Here is a 27,114-nt window from a genome sequence, read left to right as displayed (position 1 = left end):
ATTTATGGCGATTCTACTACTATTCTTTCCTCTTGTTTCTTGTTTTTGGGTGTAAGGAGAGTAATCATTGGGAGTGTTTCGGTGGTGTTATAGGCTTTTTGTAGTGTTTTCTTTTTATAGCCTCTTTTTTTCCCAATACAGTATCTCTTTTAATTCCCCATCTTCTTTCAAAGATGTCATCTTCAGAGCAATATCTTCTAATTCTCACATATTCACTTTTTGGAATTCCTTTTAGAGTTGCCAGATGGTGAGAACTGCTATAGTGTAGGATTCTATTGGTTGCCGTGGTTTTACAAAAACACATCTGTCACCAGTCTGTCATCTTTGGTTCTTGTAATGGTGAGATATAGGAATGTTACACTGCTTTTACTAATGGGAGCAGGAGGGAGTTCGAACATCCTCTATCTAGTGCAGCCCACTGGAAGGGGGAAGGACCAACCACCACCAATCCGCATCAGCAGAGCCAGCCAATGCCGATCCCAATCATCAACATGGCAGTAGCAACGTGAATGCACACACTGCCTGGCAGTCAAATGTCTCCAGCAGTGGTAGGCAATCCACAGGACTATGGCATGCAGAATGTTTGGTTCAAGTCTGAACACATGCCCTGTGCTGCGAATACATATGTATTACCGGCGGCTGGGATGCCAGCTGTCAGTATCCTGACAGCGGCATCCTGGCCGTCAGGATGCCAACAGGGAGGCAAGCGCAGCGAAGCCCCTTGTGGGCTTGCTGCACTTGCCACAGCTTCTGTTCTCACTATGTGGGTGTCATGGACACCCATAAGTGGGAATAGCTCCTGTGTGCCGGTATTCCGGGTGTCGGCATTGTTGGCTGTCAAGATTCCGGCGTTGTTATCCTGTCCGCCGGGATCCCGACAGCAAACTGACTGCCTGCACTGTGCCGACACCCCCTCCACACTGGTGCCCAGGGCACTTACCCCACTCGCCCCACCCATGTTACGCCACTGGCTCCTATCATTGATTCTTTAATCCAACAGAGTCTAACACATTCTCCCAATAGTTCCTGTTTGGTACATGGAAATCAGACCAAATGAGTGTCCCATAGTTGGGGTGTAAAAACATAGCTCCCCTCCAGGAGGGGGATGGGGGGGGAGGGGGGTATTGCAAGCTATGTGCTGCCGAGCCACAGGGAGAAGGAGCCAAAACTCTAATTACAGTAGGAGCTCGAAATCATTACAGTAGGGAAGGTAGTGGGGCAACAAAAGTGCCCCCTCCCCTATGGCTCTGCGCTGCGTGTGAAGTACCACTTGCACACCCATAGTGATGGCCCTGCACCTCAGACATGCCCTCTCCATTGGCATGGTGGAGCCGCGGAAGTCTTTTGAGGGCGGGAGCTGCTGCAGCTGGGCTGAGGTATGCGAAAGCGGGTGTTTGTGTGCAATGGCCCAGCGATGCCACCTGTCCACCACCACCACCATACAGCCGGCTCCCCCCCCCCCCCCTCTCTCTCTCTCTGCCCAGGCCTCTCTATCTGCTCCAGGTGTCTCTCTCCCTCTCTGCTCCAGATGTCTCTCTCTCCCTATCTGCTCCAGGTGTCTCTCTCCCTCTCTGCTCCAGGTGTCTCTCTCCCTCTCTGCTCCAGGTGTCTCTCTCCCTCTCTGCTCCAGGTGTCTCTCTCCCTCTCTGCTCCAGGTGTCTCTCTCCCACTCTGCTCCAGGTGTCTCTCTCCCACTCTGCTCCAGGTGTCTCAGGTGTCTCTCTCCCTCTCTGCTCCAGGTGTCTCTCTCCCGCTCTGCTCCAGGTGTCTCTCTCCCGCTCTGCTCCAGGTGTCTCTCTCCCTCTCTGCTCCAGGTGTCTCTCTCCCTCTCTGCTCCAGGTGTCTCTCTCCCTCTCTGCTCCAGGTGTCTCTCTCCCTCTCTGCTCCAGGTGTCTCTCTCCCTCTCTGCTCCAGGTGTCTCTCTCCCTCTCTGCTCCAGGTGTCTCTCTCCCTCTCTCTCTCCTTCTCTGCTCCAGGTGTCTCTCTCCCTCTCTGCTCCAGGTGTCTCTCTCCCTCTCTGCTCCAGGTGTCTCTCTCCCTCTCTGCTCCAGGTGTCTCTCTCCCTCTCTGCTCCAGGTGTCTCTCTCCCTCTCTGCTCCAGGTGTCTCTCTCCCTCTCTGCTCCAGGTGTCTCTCTCCCTCTCTGCTCCAGGTGTCTCTCTCCCTCTCTGCTCCAGGTGTCTCTGTCACGATCCGGACTACTGGACATTATTTTTTACCTTTCAGGTGTCTTCTGAGGCTGGCTCAGGGTTCCAGGGCCGGGTCTCAGTCATGTTGTTAATGTCCTTACTTCATATTTCCTTCCTATTAGTCTGCAGGTGCTGTCACAAGGAACTCTTAAATGGAATGGCATTTCTAGTTCATCACGGCCTCCACCGCCATTACCGGACTCTCAGCTTTTGGACGGCTCTGCATCACATCTCCTGACAGTTGCGGCCTCTGCCGCCTTTGCTGTGCTTCCAGCGTATGGATGGACCTGTGTGACGTCTCCTGTCAGCCATGGCCTCTTGCCGCGATTATTATGTTAAAGCACTGCGGATCTGTGCGGCGCCTCTCACCCGCCGTAGCGTCTGTTGTTGGCGCCGGGGGAATGCTGTGCAGTTTTGACATTCTCTGGGTCCTGCGGCCGCTGCTGCCATTGCTGTGAAAGTTGCATATAGAATAACAAGCCAGGTTTCCCTCCAGGAATCAGTATAGGCGCAGCCATGTTGGTTCTGATCATGTGATACTGTTTTTACCAATCTACAGTCCTGCTGAGCTCAGCCTGATTGCTGATCCAATCCCTGCAGTGCTGAGGGTATAAAGGGACTGATCTTAAACCAGGAAATCGTCAGTGCTTTGGTTGTCATCACCAAGTGTATCCCGTCTCTGCTCTCTGTGACTAACTGTGTTCCAGGTATTCCAGCTCCTGAAGTCTCCAGTTCTACAGAGACCTGCACCATTTACCACCCTGCGGTGCCTGCCTGACTTCATAGCATCCTCAGTGTATTCTGCTAGTGGCAATGCTCTAAACAACACCAGCTTCCAGCATTGGGCTTCCAGTGGTGTTCAGCTACCTATCTTCATCGGTGTTCCTGATATCTACAGTATTCAAGTCATCTGTTTCTCAATTCATCGATCTCTAGCATCAGTGGTGTTATTCAACCTCATTATCCGTTTAATCCGATCTGCACTACATTCACAGTTCTTCAATATCCGTTTCATCCGGCAAAACCAGCAGTTTACAAATACCATTCATTCTGCAGTACGCTCAGCCTCTGTATTATATCTGCTGACCAGTTCCAGCGTTCATCTATTCTACAGCACCTAGGTGTTGGTAAGGACTGACCATCTCCTAATCTCCCAAGCTAGTCTTGTGCGGATACCACACCTAAGGGAACATTGCAGCTGCTACTGTTTGTGGAACTATGTACTGTTTCTAATCTTTGCTCATTTCATCTTGTGCAAACTGCCGGTGTACCACCAGAACTGTGTTTAATAAACATTTATTTTATCTTTGTTGTTGTGGTCACATCTTCGGGTATTGGTGGTAGAAGTCCTCTATGTCTAGGAGTCCTATTCAGCCACCCAGATTCACCTTTACACCAGCCCCTACAACTGAGGCGGCCTCACACCAACACCAGCCCTCAGTTGTGAGAGTCTCAGCCTCCTCCACATCTCTCTCTCATTCTCTCTGCTCCAGGTCTGTCACTCTCTGGGGGTCATTCCAAGTTGATCGCTCGCTGCAGATTTTCGCAGTGCAGCGATCAGGTAAAAAACTGGCAAAACTGCGCATGCGTATTCACCGCAATGCACAGGCGCGTCGTACGGTTACAAAGCGGTTCGTTGCTGAGCGATGGATTTAATGAAGAATCCATACACACAGCCGATCGCAAGGAGATTGACAGGAATTAGACGTTTGTGGGTGTCAACTGACCTTTTCTAGGAGTGTTTGGAAAAACACAGGCATGTCCAGGCATTTGCAGGGCGGGTATCTGACGTCAATTCTGGGACCAAAAAGACTGAAGTGATCACAAGGGCTGAGTAAGTCCAGACCTACTCAGAAACTGCACAAAATGTTTTTGCTGAGCTCGGCTGCAAAGCCGTTTGCACACTTGCAAAGCGAAAATACACTCCCCTGTGGGCAGCGACTATGCATTTGCATGGCTGCTAAAAGTAGCTAGCGAGAGATCAACTTGGAATGAGGGTCTCTATCTTCTCCAGGTGTCTTTCTTTTTGCTCCAGGTCTCTCTCTGCCCCAGGTCTCAGTCTCCTCCAAATCTCTGCTCCAGGTCTCTCTCTGCCCCAGGTCTCTCCCTATCTGCCCCAGGCCTCCCTCTCTCTCTCTGCCCCAGGGCTCCCTCCCTCTCTCTGACCAAGGGCTCCCTCCCTCTCTCTGCCCCAGGGCTCCCTCCCCCTCTCTTTCTCTCTCTGCCCCAGGGCTCCCTCCCCCTCTCTTTCTCTCTCTGCCCCAGGCCTCCCTCCCTCTCTCTCTGCCCCAGGCCTCCCTCCCTCTCTCTCTGCCCCAGGCCTCCCTCCCTCTCTCTCTGCCCCAGGCCCCTCTCTCTCTCTGCCCCAGGCCTCTCTCTCTCTCTCTGCCCCAGGCCTCTCCCTCTCTGCCCCAGGCCTCTCTCTCTCTGCCCCAGGCCTCTCCCTCTCTGCCCCAGGCCTCTCCCTCTCTGCCCCAGGCCTCTCTCTCTCTGCCCCAGGCCTCTCTCTCTCTCTCTGCCCCAGGCCTCTCTCTCTCTCTCTTTGCCCCAGGCCTCTCTCTCTCTTTGCCCCAGGCCTCTCTCTCTCTCTCTGCCCCAGGCCTCTCTCTCTCTCTCTCTCTCTGCTCCAGGTCTCTCTCTGCGCCAGGTCTCTCTGCCCCAGGTGTCTGTCTCTCTCTCTCTCTGCCCCAGGTCTCTCTCTCTCTGCCCAAGGTCTCTCTCTCTGCCCCAGGTCTCTCTCTCTCTCAGCCCCAGGTCTCTCTCTCGCTCTCTGCCCCAGGTCTCTCTCTCGCTCTCTGCCCCAGGTCTCTCCCTCTCTCGCTCTCTGCCCCAGGTCTCTCCCTCTCTCGCTCTCTGCCCCAGGTCTCTCCCTCTCTCGCTCTCTGCCCCAGGTCTCTCCCTCTCTCGCTCTATGCCCCAGGTCTCTCCCTCTCTCGCTCTCTGCCCCAGGTCTCTCCCTCTCGCTCTCTGCCCCAGGTCTCTCCCTCTCGCTCTCTGCCCCAGGTCTCTCGCTCTCTGCCGCAGGTCTCTCTCTCTCTCGCTCTCTGCCCCAGGTCTCTCTCTCTCTTTCTCTCTGTCCAATGCAACAAATGCCAGGGTTAAATTAAGGCCCCAGTCCGTCGCTGGGGACAGACCATGCACTCTCTAATAGTTAGCCAAGCCTCTATGGTGGATAGCCACACCACTAAGCATCCGACACACTGCAGACATACAGTATAACATCAGTGTTCCACACTCACCTATATGAATATATAACACACTGCTAAACTGTGTCAGTCTGCCGGTGGGAGATGTGACAGCACAGCTATATCTCCCAGAATCCTCCTCCACAGCTGATGTAACTCTGTATGTAGCGGATGTACTGAAGTCCTGCACTATCTGCTGATATCTATAGAAAGAAAACTGCAGTCCTGTAGTATATCTGGCCGGGTTACGTGTTGTGTCACAGATCAGAGTCATCGCATCTCCCTCTGTCACTGATGATGGACTACTTCTTATTGTTGGAATACTAAACGTGGCTGAAAGAGAGGATGATAAAATACTGGGTATGATGGGAAATAGGAATAATTTACAGCAAACATATCTACATAAATATACCAGTCTCATATTTAATAAAACATCCATTTTTGTGGGTAAGCACAAATATTAAGGATCCCCTGAATGCATGGGGCACCGCAGCAGATATTATTAATCATAAGAAGAGGCCTAATAGGTTTCGGTGAAGGCGGTTTAAATGCCAAGTTTAGTCACTTCATACCTCCCAACATCTGAATCCAGTTAGTCGGGACCGTCTAAAAGGAGGTGTGGCATGTGAAAAAGGGGTGTGGCATTGCGGCAATGCCGCGAACGCTGGCCACGCCTCCCTATTTAGTCACAGTGGGGGCATGTGCCCCCAGTCCCTTTGGCTGCCGGGAATAGACGCTGTGCGCATGCGCGCAGGTCTATTCGCCGCTGCTCTGCTTTGCATTAAGCAGAGCAGCAGGTGACAGGAGTCTTCCAACTCCCCACCACCACGGGACACTGCGGACCGCGGGAGTGATGGCAGGACAGAACCGAAAAACTGAACTGTCCCGCAAAAATTGGGACAGTTGGGAGGTATGGCCACTGTACTCTTACACATGGCAGGGACGGGCTACTGTCAGTGCTCCTTTCCCTGCATATGAAAACTGTTATATCCATGAGAACTTTAATCTGATGTGAAGATGGCGCTTCTGAGCAAAGACCGGGCAGCGAGTATGAAAACACACGAAGCGCATGTGTGTAATCAGCTTCTGTGCGTGAGTTAGGTGTGCGGAGGACGCAGTTGGGATGCCTGTTTCTGGCAGCTCTTTTGCCCCTGGTATCCTTTTGCCTGCAGCCACGCTGTGTAATACTCGACCCCCCCTTCCCGAGCTTGTTGCCATAGGCAGCAGTCATTAATACCGTGACCCCCTTCCGGAGCTTGCAGCCACAAAGCAGTAATAGCGCCCCCTTTCCTGGAGCTTGCAGCTGCGGTACATGTGCAGTAATACCCAGTAATACCCCTCCATCTTTCACAAGCAAGAGCATTAAACACATATGAAAATACAATTTTAACTAGTGATCCTTGCACGTGTTCTACAAGTAAGAATGGGGTTTAATGTACATTTAAATAACTTTTTGTCGACCTTGAACTGGAAGTTGCATTGGACTTTCAGACCACAAGTTTGTTACATTGGCACGCTAAGCATAATCCCCGGTAACACTTAGGTTCGGTAACTTATTCAGAAGCCCATATTTTATCGACCAAAAATGAGATATTTTTCTTGCAAAAAAAAGGGCCTGGCTTTAATTGGATAGAATGACCATCGGGCAAAAAAGACAGGTTTTTTTTCTCAAGAAAAATGATTGCGCCTAATAAGATACCCCCTTAATAATATTAAGTCATGAAGGGGCTTAGAAAACCATCATGCTCATTCTGATGTCTCTCAGGGGGGTTTCTGGGTAATCAGAACCACACGCCCCACCCCACTCCCCTGCATGTGCCACTACCTAAACCTATCTCTTTCCTAACCATAACCCAAACAGCAGGCAAACCCTAATCCTATGCCTAACCATAACCACAGCCACACCCTAACCCTATCCCTTACCTAACCATAACCCTATGCCTAACCTAACCATACCCTAACCACAGCCAAATCCTAACCCTATACCTTACCATAACCCTAACCACATCTCTAACCTTACCATAACCACAGGGAAAACCCTAACTCTAGCCCGAATCTAACCCTAACCATAGGCAAACTCTAACCTAACCATAACCCTAATCACAGCCAAAACCTAACCCTCTCTCTAACCATAACCCTAACTACAGGCAAACTCTAACCCTATCTCTAACCTAACCATGACCCTAACCACAGCCAAATCCTAACCCTATACCTTACCATAACCCTAACCACATCTCTAACCTTACCATAACCACAGGAAAACCCTAACCCTAATCAAATTCTAACCACAGGCAAACTCAAACAAACATAACCCTAATCACAGCCAAAGCCTAACCCTCTCTCTAACCTAACCATAACCCTAACTACAGGCAAACTCTAAACCTCTCTCTAACCTGGCACACAGTGCAGTCTCCCTGAGGGCGCAACTGCCCGCTTTCCCTAAAATCATCAGCGGCTTGTAATGAGTCAAACTGACTCATTACAAGCCGCCTGTGTAAGTGTGCTGCCGCCGGAGAGGAGCAGCTCCGGAGGCAGGGGAGGAGGAGGAAGGGGACGCAGCAGCGCTATGTAATTGGTAGTGGTGCCGCTACAGCTGTCCCTCTCCTTCCACATAGGCTGGCCGCCGCAGCAGTAAAAGCTGGGATGTGCATTCACAGCGGCGGTGGCCAGCCAATGCGGAAGGAGAGGGACAGCTGCAGCAGCGCTGCTACCAATTACATAGCGCTGCTGAGGCTCCCTCCTCCCCCTCCCTGCTCCTTCTCCCCTGCCTCCGGAGCTGCCAGCACCGAGGAGCCTGACTGCCTGAGCCAGCGGGGAGATAGTTTCTGTCTATCTATCACTCCTGCCTACCTAATGTGTAAAAGGGGGCCTGGCTGTCATAATGTGTAATAAGTGGACGCTGTCTGCCGTAATGTGTAAAAAGGGGACGCTGTCTGCCGTAATGTGTAGTAAGGGGACGCTGTCTGCCGTAATGTGTAAAAAGGGGGACGCTGTCTGCCGTAATGTGTAAAAGGGGAATGCTGTCTGCCGTAATGTGTAAAAAGGGAACGCTGTCTGCCGTAATGTGTAAAAAGGGGGACGATGTCTGCCGTAATGTGTAAAAAGGGGGACGCTGTCTGCCGTAATGTGTAAAAAGGGGGACTGGCTGCCGTGATGTGTAAAAGGGGAACGCTGTCTGCCGTAATGTGTAAAAAGGGGACGCTGTCTGCCGTAATGTGTAAAAAGGGGGACGCTGTCTGCCGTAATGTGTAAAAAGGGGGACGCTGTCTGCCGTAATGTGTAATAGGGGGACGCTGTCTGCCGTAATGTGTAGTAAGGGGATGCTGTCTGCCGTAATGTGTAGTAAGGGGGACGCTGTCTGCCGTAATGTGTAGTAAGGGGGACGCTGTCTGCCGTAATGTGTAGTAAGGGGGACGCTGTCTGCCGTAATGTGTAGTAAGGGGGACGCTGTCTACCGTAATGTGTAATAAGGGGACGCTGTCTGCCGTAATGTGTAATAAGGGGACGCTGTCTGCCGTAATGTGTAAAAACGGGACACGGTCTACCGTAATGTGTAAAAAGGGGAATCTGTCCGCCGTAAGGTGTAAAAGGGGCTCTACCTGGTGTAGTGGCGCTACTGTGTGGCGTAATTTGAATAATGGAGACTACTGTGCACCGTAATATGAATTGGTGTTATTTTGTGGCCACACCCCCTTTCCCATTAAGCCACGCCCCTATATATTTTTTGGGCGCGCAATGCCCTTATATAAGGGGGTGGGGCGCCAATGTTGTTTTTTGCACACAGCGCTAAAATGTCTAGTTACGGCACTACTCTAACCTAACCATAACCCTAACCCTATCCTTACCCTAAAACTCCTATGCTGACATTCTCATTGTGGACATTATGTCAGTGTCAACATGTTGTACGTCAGCACCTTAAACATGGCGACATTGTGACTACATACCATTATATATACACATACATACAGTGATTGCAGTAACATCTGTAATAGAAGTCGCTGTCTCAAGATATTGGATTTTTCTGATGTCGGATCATTTTTTTTTTTTTTTTTGTAACATTTATTTATTTTAGGACAGTGATCCCAAAACGGGCGAGGTATGGCTAAGCAAGAACTCAATTAGAAAGGACATATAATTCCAATAATGATTATTATGGGGCCGTCCTGATTTGTGGAAGTAAGCTGGGGTGTGATCCCAATTTGGGAAATAGTGTGATTTGTTAATAGCGGTGTGTCTAATGCTGGCCATACACTACGTCGATATCATGTACGAATACATGTTGTTGACGCCTCATTCAACCCATCGCATGCACATCGCTCATGTTTTGAGTGCGAATACGATGCGATGCGTGGCCCCGCGGGTCGCATCAACTGATCATATGTGCTGCAAATATGATCAGTGGATCCCAGCAATGGGCAGTTGCGGAGGAACGATAGATCGTACGGCGAACAGTCTATCGCACGCCGGGGAGCTGGGGGGGTTGGCTCTCATCTAATGCGAGTCGTCCAGGTGTTTGGCCAGCATAGCTCGTATAATAATTGTTCGTGCTGCAATGTTATACAATGATCTCAGTATCCCGCACTCACCTTCCCTCTGTATACATATGTCATTACTCCTCCAAGTATAGCTGCTGAAGGTTCTCACCGCACAGGTATAATAACACTCATGACACACTGGAAATCCGTATTCAGGTGATGCACTGAAGCCCTGCACAATCCATCCATCTTTGTAGAAAGCAAATTCCAGTCCTGGGCTGTATCTGTGAGAAAAGTGGGTCACGTCACAGATCAGGGTCACATCGTTAGCTGCCATTACTGCATTCAGATTAATTATCTCTGGATATGGGAACAGTTCTAGAAGAGAAAATGATAGAAAATAAAACAATTGCTTGTCTAGCTCTGCCTATAACACATCCATTATATTTCAATTGTAAGCAGCGGTGCAGAGGAGAGGTGACCGCAGACCCCACCCAACCGTGTCCCGACGCCTGCGCAATGGACCTGGCAGGCACCGGGTCTCACGCCCATAGAAGCCGGATAGGGCTGACGATGAGTCGGAGTGGCTTTCTACAGGAAGCCAGCTCTCTGCTAATCGCAGCCCGGTCTGGCAGTCCCGGAGGGAGGAAACACCTCCCAATGGGACTGCCTATCCTGCGGGTGAATGGCAGGTAGCACTTCCAATAGAAAGTCGCTGCCAGTCACAGTGAAGATACAGTAGTGCAGTCACAGACTGCATCTGGCATCACTGAAGCTGATCGGGGTGGTGGATTTTACCTGGGATGTGCTGCAGCCCATAGGCAAAATCTGCCATTGATTGTAAGTAGCTGGAGGCTACTGAGACACAGTACCAATAGGGAGAACCCCGGTAATGTTATTGCAGAACAGTACAGTGCGGAGAAAAGGTCCAGCAAAGTGCAATTTTTTTCTTAAGTAAAGATTTCCTAATCTTTGGATTTAGCCATTGAGAGGAATGTGCTGTGAGCAATATAGGTGTCTCCTCTGGATTTGCAACCCCAATTTCAATCACAGTAGTACCCTTTTTCCATCAAAACCCCCCAAAAACCCAGGTCTGACCTGGGTAGTTGAACACTGTCTGTTTCAAACCATGTCACAGTGTCTTAAAATAGGATGTAAATTACCTACCGGCAAATCCTATACTCGTAGTCCATAAGGGATACGGGGGTCCATTTAGTACCATGGGTATAAAAGGGTTCTAAAGGAGCCAGCACACTTTAAATCTTCAAACAGGGTGCTCTGGCTCGTCCCCTCTATGCCCCCTCCCACAGTTCAGTCTAGAAAAGTGTGGGGCTGATTCAGACCTGATCGATGCAGCGATCAGGCCTGAAATGCGCATGCGTCGGCACATGGCAGACTGCCGACGGCTGTCTTAGCCCTGCGATCGCCTCTGCCTGATTGACAGGCAGAGGTGGTCGCTGGGTAGGAGGGGGGGCGGACCGGCGGCATTTAGCCACCGTTTAGGGGGTGCGGTATGGGCAACGGAGGCGTGCCAGGACTGTTGGGTGGTGACGTCACATGCAGCTGCTGCGACCCAGGCTGTGACGAGTAGCTCCCTGCATCGCGCAGGAGCTGCGCTGGCTGGGAGCTACTCTTCCAGTACAAAAGCATCGCCGCTGTGCGATGCTTTTGAACTTGTGCTCGGGGGTCGGCCCTGACATGCGGGGTGGACTAGCCCTGTGCTGGGCCTCCCCCCGCATGTCAGGGTGACTGATCGTAAATTTAGCACTTCTACAATCAGGTCTGAATCACCCCCTGTGCCCGAAGGAGGAGGACAAGCTTGAGAGGAGGAAAACATGACAAGACAGTGAGTGGTGAGATCAGTGAACCAGCACACCACCTAACATGAACAAAACTAGCAACAGCTAGCGAGACAGAACAGCAACAGCTGAATCAAACAACTTCCACACAAGAACAAAACTTGCAGGAAAAGTTCAAGCACTGAGGCGGGCGCCCAGTATCCCTTTTGGACTACGAGAAAAGGATTTACAGTTATGTAATTAATATCCTATTTTCTCTATCATCCATAAGGGATACTGGGGTCCATTTAGTATCATGGGGACGTCCCAAAGCTCCCAGAATGGGTGGGAACGTGCTGATACGTCTGCAGGACCGAACGTCCAAATTGAGTATCCACATTAGCCAAAGTATCAAACTTTTAGAACTTGACAACCGTGCCAATTTTCTTAAAAAAAAGATAGACAAGGCAGAGATTTGAACTTTTATGGAGCCTAAACGTAGGCCCATGTGTAATAATCATAAGAAACAACCCAGGTTAAAATCCGCTGCAGGAAATTGTCGGCATTACACCAGGATACATAACTCTTCCATATGCAATGGTAATGTCTTGAGTCGACGTGACCACCTTCCTGGCCTGGATCATGGTTGTAATAACCTTGTCTGGAGTCTAGAATTTCACTTTCAACCGCCATGCTGTTAAACAAAGCCGTTGTAAGTCTGGGTAGACGAACAGGCCTTGTTGAAGAAGATCCTCCCGTAGTGACAGAGGCCAGGGTCTCCTATTGACATGGCTAGAAGGTCTGCATAGCAAGGCCTTTGTGGCCAATTTGGGGCAATCAGAATTGCCTGAACTCTCTCCCGTCTTATTCTTTTCAGAAGTCTGGGAAGCAATGGAACTGGAGGAAACAGATATCCCGACTGGTAAATCCACTGCGTCGTCAGTGCGTCCACTGTTGTCGCCTGAGGGTCCTTTGTTCTGGAACAAGAACACTGAAGCTTCTTGTTGAGATGAGAGGCCATCAGATCTATCTGCGTACATCCCCACTGGTCTGTTATCTGTTGGAACACCTGTGAGTGGAGACCCCATGCTCCTGGGTGTAGGTCGTGTCAACTTAGGAAGTCCGCTTCCCAGTTGTCTACTCTTGGACTGAATATGGCCGAGAGCGCCCCTGCATTCCCTTCCACCCAGAGGATTATCTTAGAAACCTCTCGCATGCATGCTCTGCTTTTTGTTCCTTCCTGTCGGTAGATGTACACCGTGGCGTTGTCCGACTGAACTTGTATGGCTTGATCCTGAGGCAGTTGAGAGGCCTGAAGTAGAGTATTGTATATTGCTCCGAAGTCTGGGATATCTATTAAAAGTATAGCCTCTTAGCCTGACCATCCCTGAAATTGTAGCCCCTTGGGTTACTGCTTCCCAACCTCAGAGACTCGCATCTGTTGTCAACAGAATCCAGCCTTGAACTGCGACACTTCGACCGTCTACCAGGTGGGAGGTCTGCAAACCCCACAGGAGGGAAAACCTTGTTTGCGGTGAGAGGCATATGATCTTGTGCATCTATAAGTGTAAACCTGACCATTTCATGAGAAGATCCAGCTGGAAAGTCCGCGTGTGGAATCTTCCGTACTGAATTTCCTCATAGGAGGCCACCATCTTTCCCAGTAAGCGTATGCAAAGATGTATCGAGATCCAGTTCGGCTTCAATACCGAGTGGACCCCTGTTTGAAGTGTTTCCTTGTCCATAGGCAGGAATACTTACTGAACGACCGTGTCCAGTCCAGAGACTGAAGCCTCTGCGTAGGCTCTAGGTGAGATACCTGTAGATTGGGAATCCACCCGTGATGTGTTAGAAGTCGTGTTGTGAGGCTGATGCTGTCCATCAGCTTTTCTCTGTACCCTGTCGTTTTTAACAGATCGGCCAGGTATGTGACATGTTCACCCCCTGAGTACGGAGCTGAAACATCATCACCCCCATGACTCTCGTGAATGTCCTCTGTGTCATGGAGAGACCGAAAAGTAATGCCTGAAATTTATGGCGCCTGTCTTGCAAGCCAAAACAAAGAGAAGTTTGATGAGGCGGCCAGGGTGGTCATTCCGAGTTGTTCGCTCGTTATTTTTTTGTCGCAACAGAGCGATTAGTCGCTAATGCGCATGCGCAATGCCCGCAGTGCGACTGCGCCAAGTAAATTTGCTATGCAGTTAGGTATTTTACTCACGGCATTACAAGGTTTTTTCTTCGTTCTGGTGATCGTAATGTGATTGACAGGAAGTGGGTGTTTCTGGGCGGAAACTGGCCGTTTTATGGGTGTGTGTGAAAAAACGCTGCCGTTTCTGGGAAAAACGCGGGAGTGGCCGGAGAAACGGAGGAGTGTCTGGGCGAACGCTGGGTGTGTTTGTGACGTCAAACCAGGAACGACAAGCACTGAACTGATCGCACTGGAAGAGTAAGTCTCGAGCTACTCAGAAACTGCACAGAGAAGTCTTTTCGCAATATTGCTAATCTTTCGTTCGCAATTTTGATAAGCTAAGATTCACTCCCAGTAGGCGGCGGCTTAGCGTGTGCAAAGCTGCTAAAAGCAGCTTGCGAGCGAACAACTCGGAATGAGGGCCCATATCGGAATGTGGAGGTAAACATCCTTGATATCCAGTGATACTAGGAATTCCCCCTCTTCTAGACCTGAGATAACTGCTCTCAAAGATTCCAACTTGAATTTGAAAACACTCAGATATGGGTTTAGCGACTTAAGATTCAATTTTGGCCTTACCGAACAGTCCAGTTTCGGTTTCATTACAGGTTGTAGTAGTATCCCCTGTTTTCTAGATGATGTGGGACTGGAACTATAACCTGGGGTGACCCAGTTTTAGTATAGCCTCTTATAATGTCTTCCGAGTTTCTTTGGAAACTGGTAAGCCTGACTTAACAAAAGTGTGAAGTCGAGTGAATGTGAACACTCTCTTGTATCCCTGGGAAAACAGATCTCTTTACCCAGGAATCCTGGCAGGAGCTTTGCCAATATGGCTGAAATATTTTAGACGGGCTCCTACCCCGAGATCCCTCAGGAGCGGAGAGACACCGTCATGCTGAAGTTCCTGTGTAAGCAGAGCTGGTACTCTGTTCCTGTGGTCCTGTGTAACGGGTCTGCGTGCTTCCCCTCTACAGCCTCTTGCTGCAAATTAGGCACCACTGGCTCTGCCCTTAAATCTTGTAAGGACTACGGTGATGTCCCAGGTAAGCGCTTCTGACAGGCGTAGCCACGGACGGTAGGTACTTGGACTTACCAGCAGTGATCTGTGAGACCCACTTATCTAATTTGCCTCAAATACGATCTCACCTGTGAAAGGTAAACCTTCCACCTGTACTCAGTGTCTACTAACCACTGACGCTACCATAAAGCTCTGCTAGCAGAGACTGCCATAGTAGTAGCTCTGCATTTATAATGCCTATATCCTTGATTGCCTCGCATAGGAAGTTAGCAAACTCCTGAGTATGCTGCATAAGCATCACAATGTCATAATAGTGATGCTTCCTCGTTAAACCCTGTTAAAGGTTATCAGCCCAAATACAAATGGCCAGCATAATCTAGCAGCCTACAGTGATGGACCTCTGCACTGCCCTTGTGGCTATGTAAATATTCATCATGGGTTTTTTTTGTTTTTTTGGGGGGGGGGGGGGGGGGTTCTGGTTAGCAGGCTCTCAGAGAGATAACCCTTTAAACAGGTAGCACTTGTTTATTTGGACAGTATTGATACCGAGGTATCCACTGTAGGAGGATTTTCCCATACCTTTCTATCCCCTGTATGGAAGGGAAAGGACTGAAATAATCAGTTAACTCCTTAATGGAGATTTTCCTGTAGAGAATTATATTTAACACATCTCTTATTCTACTACTTCTTAAGAAGTACTAATTTCTCCTTCCTTCAATCTCTGGCATCTCCTCATCATATGTTTAGAGGAGGACAGTGTGTAATGCGCGTCTCTGCGCTGTTAGATTAGGAGGGTGAGACGCCTGTGTGTACTCTATCTTTTATACATTAGATTAGTCACAGACCTTAAAAGCACCCGTTTAGAAGCAGCTAGTTAGTATACATGTCAGACATTATATTATTCGAAGACAACAGGCACTCAGAGTCCTGTGTATTTCCCCCTCCCACTGCTGCCTTGTCTGTCCAAGGGTAAACAACATTGTTTCACTTATAAAATGGGAACCAATCTGAGACAGCTTTATCCAGCTTAGTCACCCAGCAGGGGAGGAGGAAAACCTGGAGTGATAAGAAGTACACTTCCACCATGCTGACAGGGAGACAAACACCCACACACCCACACCGAGACAGAGGTACCCAGAGAGGAGGGACCAGCACACCAGCCTTAACAAACTTGGTAAGAATTCTAGGTTATACGGTTATTTTATGTGTTAGGAGCCTGTTTAAGGTTCCTGCAGCGGGCTCTCCCCCATATAATAACTCCTGTACCGAGTTGTAGGTTGTTAGAGTATCCCTGGAGGAGCTGACAATCTGTTGCAGCGTCTGTATGCAGAGAAATGGTGCCAGGAACCCTGTGGTCCTGCTCTGAGATAGCTCCACCCCCTACAATGGCGCTGGAACTATAGTAGTCTTTATATTTGTTGGTATAGTGCGATGGATCGATACCATAGGTGTGCAGTGGGGAGCCTTAGATAAAGTATTACCTCAGGAATTACCTTGTATACAGACAGAACGAGACTTGAGATGTATATCTCCTTTATATAGTACTTAAATAGCAGGATCAATACAACAGGTTTCAGTATCATCAGCTTATCTCCATCTCCTTCAGAGACTCTTCTAGAAAAGACACATGTGAGGTAAAACAAACAAGTACATAACATATGCAACAGACAAACACTACATCTCTGTAACTATACAGCGCCATCTGCTGCCCCTGTACGGTAACTACATGCATATAAACAAAACCATAGTCTGTTGTCCATATTTCAACACCCCTTCTCAACAGACTGGGTTTCTTCAGTTAGACCCATCTTTGACGTAAGTCTCCAATGTCTCTCTCTGGTAAGAGGCTTAGTCATGATATCAGCTGTCATATCTTCTGTTGGGCAATAGTTCAACTCTATAAGACCTTGTTCCTGTAGATCCCTCAGGAAGTGATGCTTGACATCAATGTGCTTGGTTCTTGGGTTCACTCTTTCTGTTTGCGCTAATGCAAGGCATCCTTGATTATCCTCGTATATCTTGATAGGTTCTTCTTGAGGCATTCCTAGGTCTGATAGTAGTTGCATTAACCATACCACTTCTTGACTGGCGTGAGCTGCTGCAATATATTCAGCTTCTGTAGAAGATAGTGCTACGGTAGACTGCTTCTTGCTTGTCCAGCTGATTAATCCTTCTCCAATAGAGAATAGATATCCACTTGTGGATTTTCTGTCACTTGTGTCTCCAGCCCAATCTGCGTCAACATATCCTGTTAACTTGTGACTTGTGTTTGCTGAGAGCTTAAGCTTCTTGTTAATCGTTCCCTTTAAGTAACGAATTACCCTCTTAACTGCGTTCCAATCCATCTTTGTTGGTTTAGAGACTTTTCTGCTTAAAATCCCGACTGCTGTGGAGATATCTGGTCTGGTGACGGTTGCAATGTATAGCAATTTTCCTATAGCTTTTCTGTATAGATGGTTATCCTCTAACAGGTTGCTCTGATCATTTGGTTCCTTTTCATAACTTGTCTCCATAGGAGTACTTGCTGTCTTTGCATCTTGCATACCAAATTCCTCAATGGTTTCCTGAATTTTGTATTTCTGACTTAGTGTGAATGTTCCATCACCTTCTCTTGAGATTTGCATTCCCAAGTAATGCGTTATGTGGCCGAGGTCTTTTGTTTCAAACTGACGGTTTAGTTCTTGTAACAATTCAACTTCGTCCCCTTCTTGTTCGAAACAAACTAGCAAATCGTCCACGTAAATTAATACATAAAACCATCTTCCCTCTATCAACTTCGTATAGAGACATGGGTCTGCTTTGCTTCTGATGAATCCCTTTTCTGTCAGAACTCCATTTATCTTTGTATTCCATGCTCTTGCTGCTTGTTTAAGACCATATATACTCTTGTTCAGTTTACATACGTGATCTGGGTTCTGAGAATTCACGAAGCCTGGTGGTTGTTCCATGTATATATCTTCCTTTAGTTCACCATGTAGGAAAGCCGTCTTTACATCGAAATGTTTCACTTGCATACCCTTTATGGCTGCTGTTAGGAGTAAGGTTCTAATGGTAGTGTGCTTCACAACTGGAGCAAACGTTTCATCATAATCTTCTCCAAACTTCTGTGAATATCCTTTAGCAACAAGTCTTGCCTTGTATCTTTCTATTTTTCCTTCAGAATCATACTTGACCTTAAAAGTCCATTTACATCCTATGGCCTTTTTGTCTAATGGTAGTCTGGTCAATGTCCATGTCTGATTGTCTTCCATTGATTCCATTTCTTCTTTTGCGGCTCCTAGCCATTTCTGTGCTTCTCTTTCAGAAAAATTTGCAATTTCTTCCCATGATGCCGGTTCTTGTATGTTAATGGCTTTTGCTTTGTAAGATAAACGTGTAGGTGCTTTTCCCTTATTTTCTCTTGAAGAGCGTCTCACACCCTCGGATGCACTCTCATGAGTGTCGCTGGTATTTGTCTTGTGTTGTGCTTCAACTTCTTGAATGATCTCTACTTCATCTGTTTCTTTGGATTTGGTGCTTTCTTCTTCTTCAGTAGAGTCTACTGGAGTTATGACATCATCTCGTGTTTCTTCTATGAATGTCACACTGTTGCTTATAACTACTTTTCCAGTTCTTGGATTTAAGATTCTGTAGCCTTTTGAATGTTCACTATAGCCGACTAGAACTCCCTCTTCTGCTCGGTTCTGCAACTTGCTTCGTTTTTCAGCAGGAATGTAAACGAAGGCTCTGCATCCAAAAACTCTAATGTGCTTTAAGCTGGGTTTCTTACCGTGCCACAGCTCATATGGTGTCTTCCTTACTGCTTTGGAAAGTAGTCTGTTTTGAAGATAGGTGGCTGTTGCTGCTGCTTCACCCCAATATTTATCAGGTAGTCCTGAATCTGTAAGCATGCACCTTATCATTTCTGTTAGTGATCTGTTTTTCCTCTCAGATACGCCATTTTGCTCTGGTGTATATGGTACTGTCTTCTGATGCTCAATACCGAGTCCTCTTAAGTACCGTTCTATTTTCTGTCCTGTGAACTCGCCTCCATTGTCGCTGCGAAGAGTTAGCATATTCCTCTTGAACCTGTTTCTGGTCATGTTCACATAGTCTTGCAGCTTTTCAAAGACTTCATCTTTACTTTTTATTAGATAAGTGACTGTGAACCTGGAGTAGTCGTCAATGAATGTCAGCATATACCTTTTATCTCCTACGGTTCGCGTTTTCATAGGTCCGCATACATCACTATGTACCAGGTCTAGTGGTCTGGAAGCTCTGTTTTCACTTTTCTTAGGAATTGTAATCCTCGTTGCTTTTGCTTTTATACAACATTGACACTTCATCATTTCTGAACAGTCTGACACTTTGAGATCCCTGGCTAGGTCTCTCTTCTGCATTTCCTTTATGCAATCTGGGTGTCTGTGTCCTAATCTTCTATGCCACTTGTGAATACAGTCAGCGTGTTTCTGTGTACTCAGCTTTGCCTGCTGTGCTGCGATATCCAGACAGTATAAATGTTCTTTTATTCTGGCTGTAGCTAGTGTTTCTCTTCCGTTTTGGATAAAACACTTATTATTCTGAAACTTTACAGTAAGTCCTTTTTCTACTAGATTCTTTACTGATAGCAGTGCTCCCTCAAGCTTGGGAACATATAGCACATCTGTTACGGGTATTTCTGTATAGCTGCCATTACCCTTGGAGCATAGGAATTGACCATTCCCTTTCCCTTCTGCAATGATATTTGTTCCATCTGCTAGGTAGATTGTTTCTTTATGGTTCAAATCAAGTTCAGTAAAGAAGTCCTTGTTATTTGTCATGTGACTAGTCGCTCCTGAGTCTACATACCACTTTTCTGATAATTGGGTTACTGTCGCTTTAAATGTTCCATTCCACTTGTGTGCTCCTGTATCTGTAAGTGTGGCTTTGGCTCTTTGTTTGTGTAATCTTTCTGGTGGTTTGTGCTGCTCTGTCTTCCATATGGTGCAATCTCTTTTCAGGTGACCCACTTTCTTGCATCTGAAACATGCTCTTGTTTCCCTGGTGTGTGGCTTAGTGTCCACCATTTTAAGTGCTTTCTCTGTGTCACTTTCAGTATTGCACTCTGTAAGCTCCTTTCTGCGTTGATACTCCTCTATGAGCCTGTTCTTCACAAAGTCTGGTGTGATTTCTGCTTCAGGTCTCATTTCTAGTGCGTTTATTAGTGCACTGTATGTATCTGGTAAACTGCAAAGGAGGATGGCTACTATGTGGTTGCTTTTGATTTCTTCTCCCATTGACCTGAGCTGTATGGTTATCTCTAGTAGTGCACTGATGTGTTCTTGCATTGTCTTGCCTTTATTAAATCTCATTTGATATAATTTTCTTAATAGGAATAGTTTGCTGTTCAAACTTGCTCCTTCATGCACTCTCTGCAAAGCACACCACATGCCTTTAGCTGTACTCTCTTGTCTTATGTGTATAAGCTGTTCATCTTCCACTAGTAAACTTATAGTGGCTCTTGCCTGTCTGTCCTTCTTAATCCACTGCTGATCCTCTCCTTCAGGTCTGTCTGCATTTATAACATCCCATAAATCATCTCTGGTTAATAGCATTTCTACTTTAAACTTCCATGTTTGATAGTTCTCATTAGAAAGCTTGCTTGCAGCTAGTCTGAGATCTGTGTAATTTGCCATAACCCTTCCTTGTATAGATCTCTCTATTCTTCTGTGGTATTAAACTTGTTTTACTCACAGTTTTCTTTCCAAGGTTCTCCTGGGTTGTTTCTTGTGCGTTACACAGTCTGCTGTCTGCGCCTGCTGGGACTTGCAGTGCGACTCGTGATCTGGATGCTGCTTAGGATGCACTCCTGAAAACTTTATCTTGTACAGACTCCAGTCTGGGCCCATAACCTGTTGGTATAGTGCGATGGATCGATACCATAGGTGTGCAGTGGGGAGCCTTAGATAAAGTATTACCTCAGGAATTACCTTGTATACAGACAGAACGAGACTTGAGATGTATATCTCCTTTATATAGTACTTAAATAGCAGGATCAATACAACAGGTTTCAGTATCATCAGCTTATCTCCATCTCCCTCAGAGACTCTTCTAGAAAAGACACGTGAGGTAAAACAAACAAGTACATAACATATGCAACAGACAAACACTACATCTCTGTAACTATACAGCGCCATCTGCTGCCCCTGTACGGTAACTACATGCATATAAACAAAACCATAGTCTGTTGTCCATATTTCAACAATATTGGCAAAATTCTCCTAATATTGTGTGAAATGAGGCCCCAACACCTATTTCCACTGCGTTGCCAGTCTGCGCGGGGGAGCTATGGGATCCCCCCATAGAGGGTCCATATGTCCACCCCGCGGTCATGCTGCACAAAGGCTCAGGGGCCCCCGGTTGTCACTCACCACTCTCCCGACCTTCAGGCTCTGATTAGGGGTGTACGGCGTGCTGCGGGTGTATAGCACTATGCCATGCGGTACACTGACCCTCAGGAACTATTGTCCTGTCAGCGGGGATCCAGCTCTGCACCTCGTAAGGTCGGTATCGGTGTCCCCCCTACTAATTCCCTCGGTGCAGGTATGCTGTTGCCCAAACCTGCCTAAAAAAAAAAAAGTTTAAAATAAACTTAAAACAAATCCTCTGGAGCTCCAGAGTGTGCATCCTCTCCTGAGGGCACATTTTTCTAAACTGAGCTGTGGGAAGGGGCATAGAGGGGAGGAGCCAGCACACCCTGTTTGAAGATTTAAAGGTAAATCCGGATAAATCTGAACTTGCGCCAGTTTTGGCAAAACAAACCGAACCCGCATCTCTCTAATTAGAGAATGAAATGAAATACACCTATTATTATCCTGAGATACTGTATATACAGAATAGAAATGTTACTGCAATACAATCAAACAGCTATTAGATTATCTCACCTAATGACCAATCCTGTCAATGAGGAAAGTGAAATTCTGATGAACATGATAAATTATCATGTAAATCCAAAGTTACAACAAAGCATTCTGCACAACAGAGAACAATATTAAAAGCTGGGGGACGTATACCAAGCAGTGATAAAAGTGGAGAAGTTGCCCATGGCAACCAATCAGCACTGACATAACATTTATAGGGGTATATGCAATTCCGGACGAATTGCGGCTTTTTTTCGACCGTTTTAGGATTCGACACTACTCGACAGCCGAAACCCTCCACCCAGGACCATGAATTCGACATATTCAGTACATAACTGATTCGACACTCCCCTTGTCGAATAACGGACCAATCTTCGAGTAGTGGGCTTCCTGGATTCGACTTCCTGACGTTTGGAGCCCTATATAGGGCTTGTTTGCTGCGTTCTCAGCAGCCATTTTGTGACCCTGCAGTGTGGAGTGGAGGTGTTGCAGTGCAATCAAAGTGGGTTTCAACTTTCTTTGCTGTGGTATCGTTTGTACACCCAGCAGGATACCTGTTACCCCGGAGGAGAGTCGTTTTTGGAGTAATTTCTACATTTGTAGGTAAGTACCACATGTGGTCTGGCGTTGCATGTATGTGTTTGTGCAGTGTATGGGTGTTGTTCTGAGTGCTTGGCTACTGTTTTGGATGAGGTATGAGAGCCATATGTAATGTTTGGGTGGGGGGGGTGCCATGAGGTGTACATGTGGCGTTGCTTTGGGGTGTTTGGGGTATGTATATGTGTGCAGGTATGTGTATATAGGTCCTGTTTGGATTGCTGCAGGTCCTGCTTGTATCGCTGCATGTTTTTTTGGGAGTTTTGTGTTAGGGGGTAGTTTTTCACATTTTCTTTTCATAAAATGTTTTTTGGGTCATGCTTTTGCATTGGTGTACCTCCAGCATGTGCAGGGATGCTTTTTGGCTTGTTTGGGGTGACTTTGAGCGTGTCGGTATCTTCCATGTGGTCGACATGTGCTGTCATTTGTTTGCCAAACACGTTTTTTAGCTCCTACTTTAGCACTGGTGTATTATGTGCATACTATAAACATATACAGAGCAGCTGATTGGTTGCCATGGGCAACTTCTCCACTGGCTCACTTCTCCACTTTTATCACTGCTTAGTACATGTCCCATCACAGTATGTATGATATAATTATTACAAACTGGAGAAATATGATGATACACATACAACGTTATTATGGATTTGTAGGGGGACAGATATATGTCAGGCGGAGTTTGAGTACTCAGGACATCCGCACAAGTGTGCCAGTGCATTATATAAAATATGCTAGCAGATTATGCCCAAATTATACCAGCTACAGGGCCGTCTTTACGTATGGGCTCAATGGGCTCTTGCCCAAGGGCCCCAGGAGTATAAGGACCCTAGACTAATAGCTGAGGGTCCCCTCTTTCCAGGGGTACCAGATTTTTGAAAATCGGCCCTGGGGAACCGGAGATATCCGACTTGAAAGCAGTGGTCCCCATCCAAGCCTGCTAATTGTTCTTCCCAGCCAGATATATTGGGTTCTGTCTGACTTAGAGTTTTTCTGAAGGTATAATCCTAAAGCTGGGACTCTCCCCTTTTGGTGGACACTGACAGCTTGTCTCTACTATGCCCAGAACCAGAGATATCAGCCTTCAAGCAGCTGGTCCCTGCGCCAACTCCACACGCCTAATATGCAGTTTTATATTTTCATTGGTGCATTGCTCTGGCTCCTGAACTCTGATCCCCAAGTCCCAAGAACCTTCTGAACGGTAAGACTCTCTAGTTTTTTTAATCCAATTCAAAGCTAAGAAATACATTTTCAGGAACTTGAGATATCTGCAGTCAAGCAAGCTGCCCTCCGACAGGAAAATGATAAATATTAAGCCCACTCCACTATCCACCCCTCCCCTACGTATTAAAAAAACCCTACCACTCTGGAAGTCATGTACCAGGGCTTCTTTATTCAGCCTAATGCCCCCTTCTACAGTTTAGCCCCATCTGTGCAGTAAAGGAGTAATTAGCAGAAATTACTGCTCCAGGTCCTACATGCTGAGCGGAAGATAAAACACCCCCTACCGCCCACGGGACATCAAAGCTGCTGCTGATAGCTCCTCCCACCCCTACCGCTAGAGCACGGGTAGGGGGCCCAGTGCATTGCTGTGCCCAGGGGCATACACTGCTGTTAAGACATCCCTGACCAGCTATACAGTACCACGCCAGCAGAGGGATCCCTAATGCATTCAGATTTATTACTGTAGAACAAGCTTTCAGAATACTAAGAGCAGTGTCATGTTATATAATTGAGCAGTGTCTATCTGTGGTTCACGTGGTCTCTCCTAGTGGACCTCCTCACCCGCCCATGTGAACGGGAGCTCACTGGATCTGGTTTTCACTCACCGCTGCGATATATCCAATTTCTCCAATTCCCCTTTTCCCCTCTCTGACCACCACCTGCTCTCTCTCAACTAATCTACCTCCGCTTCCCCATCTCTCCCTCCTAATGCTACCATTACTAACATTGAGGCTATTGACACCTCATCCCTATCCTCCATGTTCGACTCATTTTTATCACACATGCCCTGAACAAGCCACATCCCCATACAATGCATCTCTTACTTCTGCTCTTGACTTTGTCGCTTCACCAACCACTATTATTCACCCTCGCAGATCAACACCTCAACCCTGGCACACCAAATGCACCAGATATCTTCAGACTTTCCACCTCTCTACAGAACTTCAAATGGGCTCTTAAGACCCACTTCTTTACCAAACCCAGCCAAATCTCATCCTAACCCTCTGTCCCACACTCGGTCTAGCCCATCTGTTTCACCCCTGTCTACCTGCCCCCCCCCCCCCTTTTAGAATGTAAGCTCTCACGAGCAGGGCCCTCTTCCCTCATGTGCTTATCATTCTCTTACTTTAATAATCCTCAACTGCCCAAATCCTGCAGTTTTCTTTTCAGCCACCCTGATACTTATCTCAGTGTCGTATACTGGTGTTGTTATGCTTAGTTACCATGTACTTGTCCCATATTGCCCTCAACTGTAAGTCACTGTTTTCCTGTTTTGATTATGTGCATATGTACTCTGTAATTGGGCGCTGCGGAACCCTTGCGGCGCCATATAAATAAATAATAATAATAAGGTGGAGAGTTCCAGTCCCCAGGTTGGCAAGCTGAGCATTGTTTGAGGTTGAAAAACTAAAGCATTATCATTTTCTAGTGCAGACTTTTTCTTGTGAAAACCGGCATGCAGAATCCTGGCTTTTGCTATTTTGGTGGAATTTATGCTGAAGCAAGAACCACAAATTATATCATTGTGGTGGTGAGAAAAGAAAATCACATTTGCTTTTGGTTTACGGGTATATTCTTGAAATATAAAAGAAAAAAATATTTGGGGGCAATTCTGATTCAAGTTTTATTTTGCATGTGAGCAAAGAAATAATGGTATTTCTGAGAATAAGTAATCGCGGCATTACACAGTGGGGGCGTGGCTTAAATGATGCGGTCCAGAAGCCACGCCCATTCCGCCTCTGGTCCGCCTTCGTTCCACCTCTGGCCCGCCCCCCTGTCACATAACCTCACTGCCCGCCCCCCCTGCTGAGCCGACGGGCTGCTCTCTCCCGGAGAGAGCAGCCCAGAAGTCGGCAACTATGATATATATATACATATATATATATATATATATATATACACATATACACACACACACACACACACACACAATACAGCAGGTAGGCACGGTACTCGCGGCTTAATGGATAAAGAAATAACTCAGACAACCATATCCCTACGACCAGGCCCGGCGCTACCCGCTCAGCAAAGGGATGCAGTGCAGGTAGGCGCCGGGCAGGAGAGGCGCCTTCACTGCTCTGCATCCCAGCTGAAGCGCCGTCCTGTCTCCCCCTGCTGCTGCGCCTGCCCTGTCACACTGACAGGCAGCCGCAGCAGCATGAAGCCTTCTCCTCTCTCCCCTGTGACAGGGAGAGGAGTGTCAGTGATCGGTCGGCCGAAAAGGGGCGGAGCTACACGGACCAAGGGGGCGGAGCTACACAGGATCATGCTATTGAAGATCTGGCCAGCACAACTGTGGTAAGTGGATGTAAAAAGAGTGAGAGAGAAAGTGTGTGTGTGTGTGTGTGTGTGTGTGTGTGTGTGTGTGTGTGTGTGTGTGTGTTTGTATTTATGTATATACTGTATTTATGTATGTGTGTATCTGTATGCAGAGCCGTCATGTGTAAAAAGGGGACGCTGTCTGCCGTAATGTGTAATAAGGGGGATGCTGTCTGCCGTAATGTGTAATAAGGGGGATGCTGTCTGCCGTAATGTGTAAAAAAGGGACGCTGTCCGCCGTAATGTGTAAAAAGGGGGACGCTGTCTGCCGTAATGTGTAAAAAGGGGGCGCTGTCTGCCGTAGTGTGTAAGAAGGGGACACTGTCTGCCGTAATGTGTAAAAAGGGGACACTGTCTGCCGTAATGTGTAAAAAGGGGACGCTGTCTGCCGTAATGTGTAAAAAGGGGGACGCTGTCTGCCATAATGTGTAAAAAGGGGACGCTGTCTGCCGTAATGTGTAAAAAGGGGACGCTGTCTGCCGTAATGTGTAAAAAGGGGCACGCTGTCTGCCGTAATGTGTAAGAAGGGGACTCTGTCCGCCGTAATGTGTAAAAAGGGGGACGCTGTCTGCCGTAATGTGTAAAAAGGGGGACGCTGTCTGCCGTAATGTGTAAAAAGGGGGATGCTGTCTGCCTTAATGTGTAAAAAGGGGGGCGCTGTCTGCCGTAATGTGTAAAAAGGGAAATCTGTCCGCCGTAATGTGTAAAAGGGGCTCTACCTGGTGTAGTGGCGCTGCTGTGCGGCGTAGTTTGAATAATGGAGACTACTATAATAAGAATTTACTCACCGGTAATTCTATTTCTCATAGTCCGTAGTGGATGCTGGGGACTCCGTAAGGACCATGGGATTAGCGGCTCCGCAGGAGACTGGGCACAACTACAAAGAAAGCTTTTAGACTACTGGTGTGCACTGGCTCCTCCCACTAAGACCCTCCTCCAGACCTCAGTTAGGATACTGTGCCTGGAAGAGCTGACACAATAAGGAAGGATTTTGAATCCCGGGTAAGACTCATACCAGCCACACCAATCACACCGTATAACTTGTGATACAATACCCAGTTAACAGCATGATAACAACTGAGCCTCTCAACAGATAGCTCAACAATAACCCTTTAGTTAAGCAATAACTATATACAAGTATTGCAGACAATCCGCACTTGGGATGGGCGCCCAGCATCCACTACGGACTATGAGAAATAGAATTACCGGTGAGTAAATTCTTATTTTCTCTAACGTCCTAAGTGGATGCTGGGGACTCCGTAAGGAC

General features: G+C 47.5%; 1 protein-coding gene across 1 annotated transcript in view; it reads right to left on the bottom strand.

Annotated features, from left to right (window-relative positions):
• The window catches only part of LOC134980785 (hemicentin-1-like), a 102,533-nt gene that overhangs the window by 59,898 nt on the left and 15,521 nt on the right, over positions 1 to 27,114 (bottom strand). Inside the window, exons 3-4 of the mRNA XM_063947752.1 lie at positions 9,960 to 10,226; positions 5,428 to 5,706 (exon numbers count right to left, since the gene is read on the bottom strand). Of these exons, the coding sequence (XP_063803822.1) occupies positions 5,428 to 5,706; positions 9,960 to 10,226 (546 nt within the window). The remainder of the gene's footprint in view (positions 1 to 5,427; positions 5,707 to 9,959; positions 10,227 to 27,114) is intronic.

The sequence above is a fragment of the Pseudophryne corroboree genome, chromosome 12 (genome assembly GCF_028390025.1).
Source record: "Pseudophryne corroboree isolate aPseCor3 chromosome 12, aPseCor3.hap2, whole genome shotgun sequence".
NCBI classification, from domain to species: Eukaryota; Metazoa; Chordata; class Amphibia; order Anura; family Myobatrachidae; genus Pseudophryne; species Pseudophryne corroboree.
Note: the sequence above shows the minus strand (reverse complement) of the source record. Positions and strands in the feature narration are given on the sequence as shown.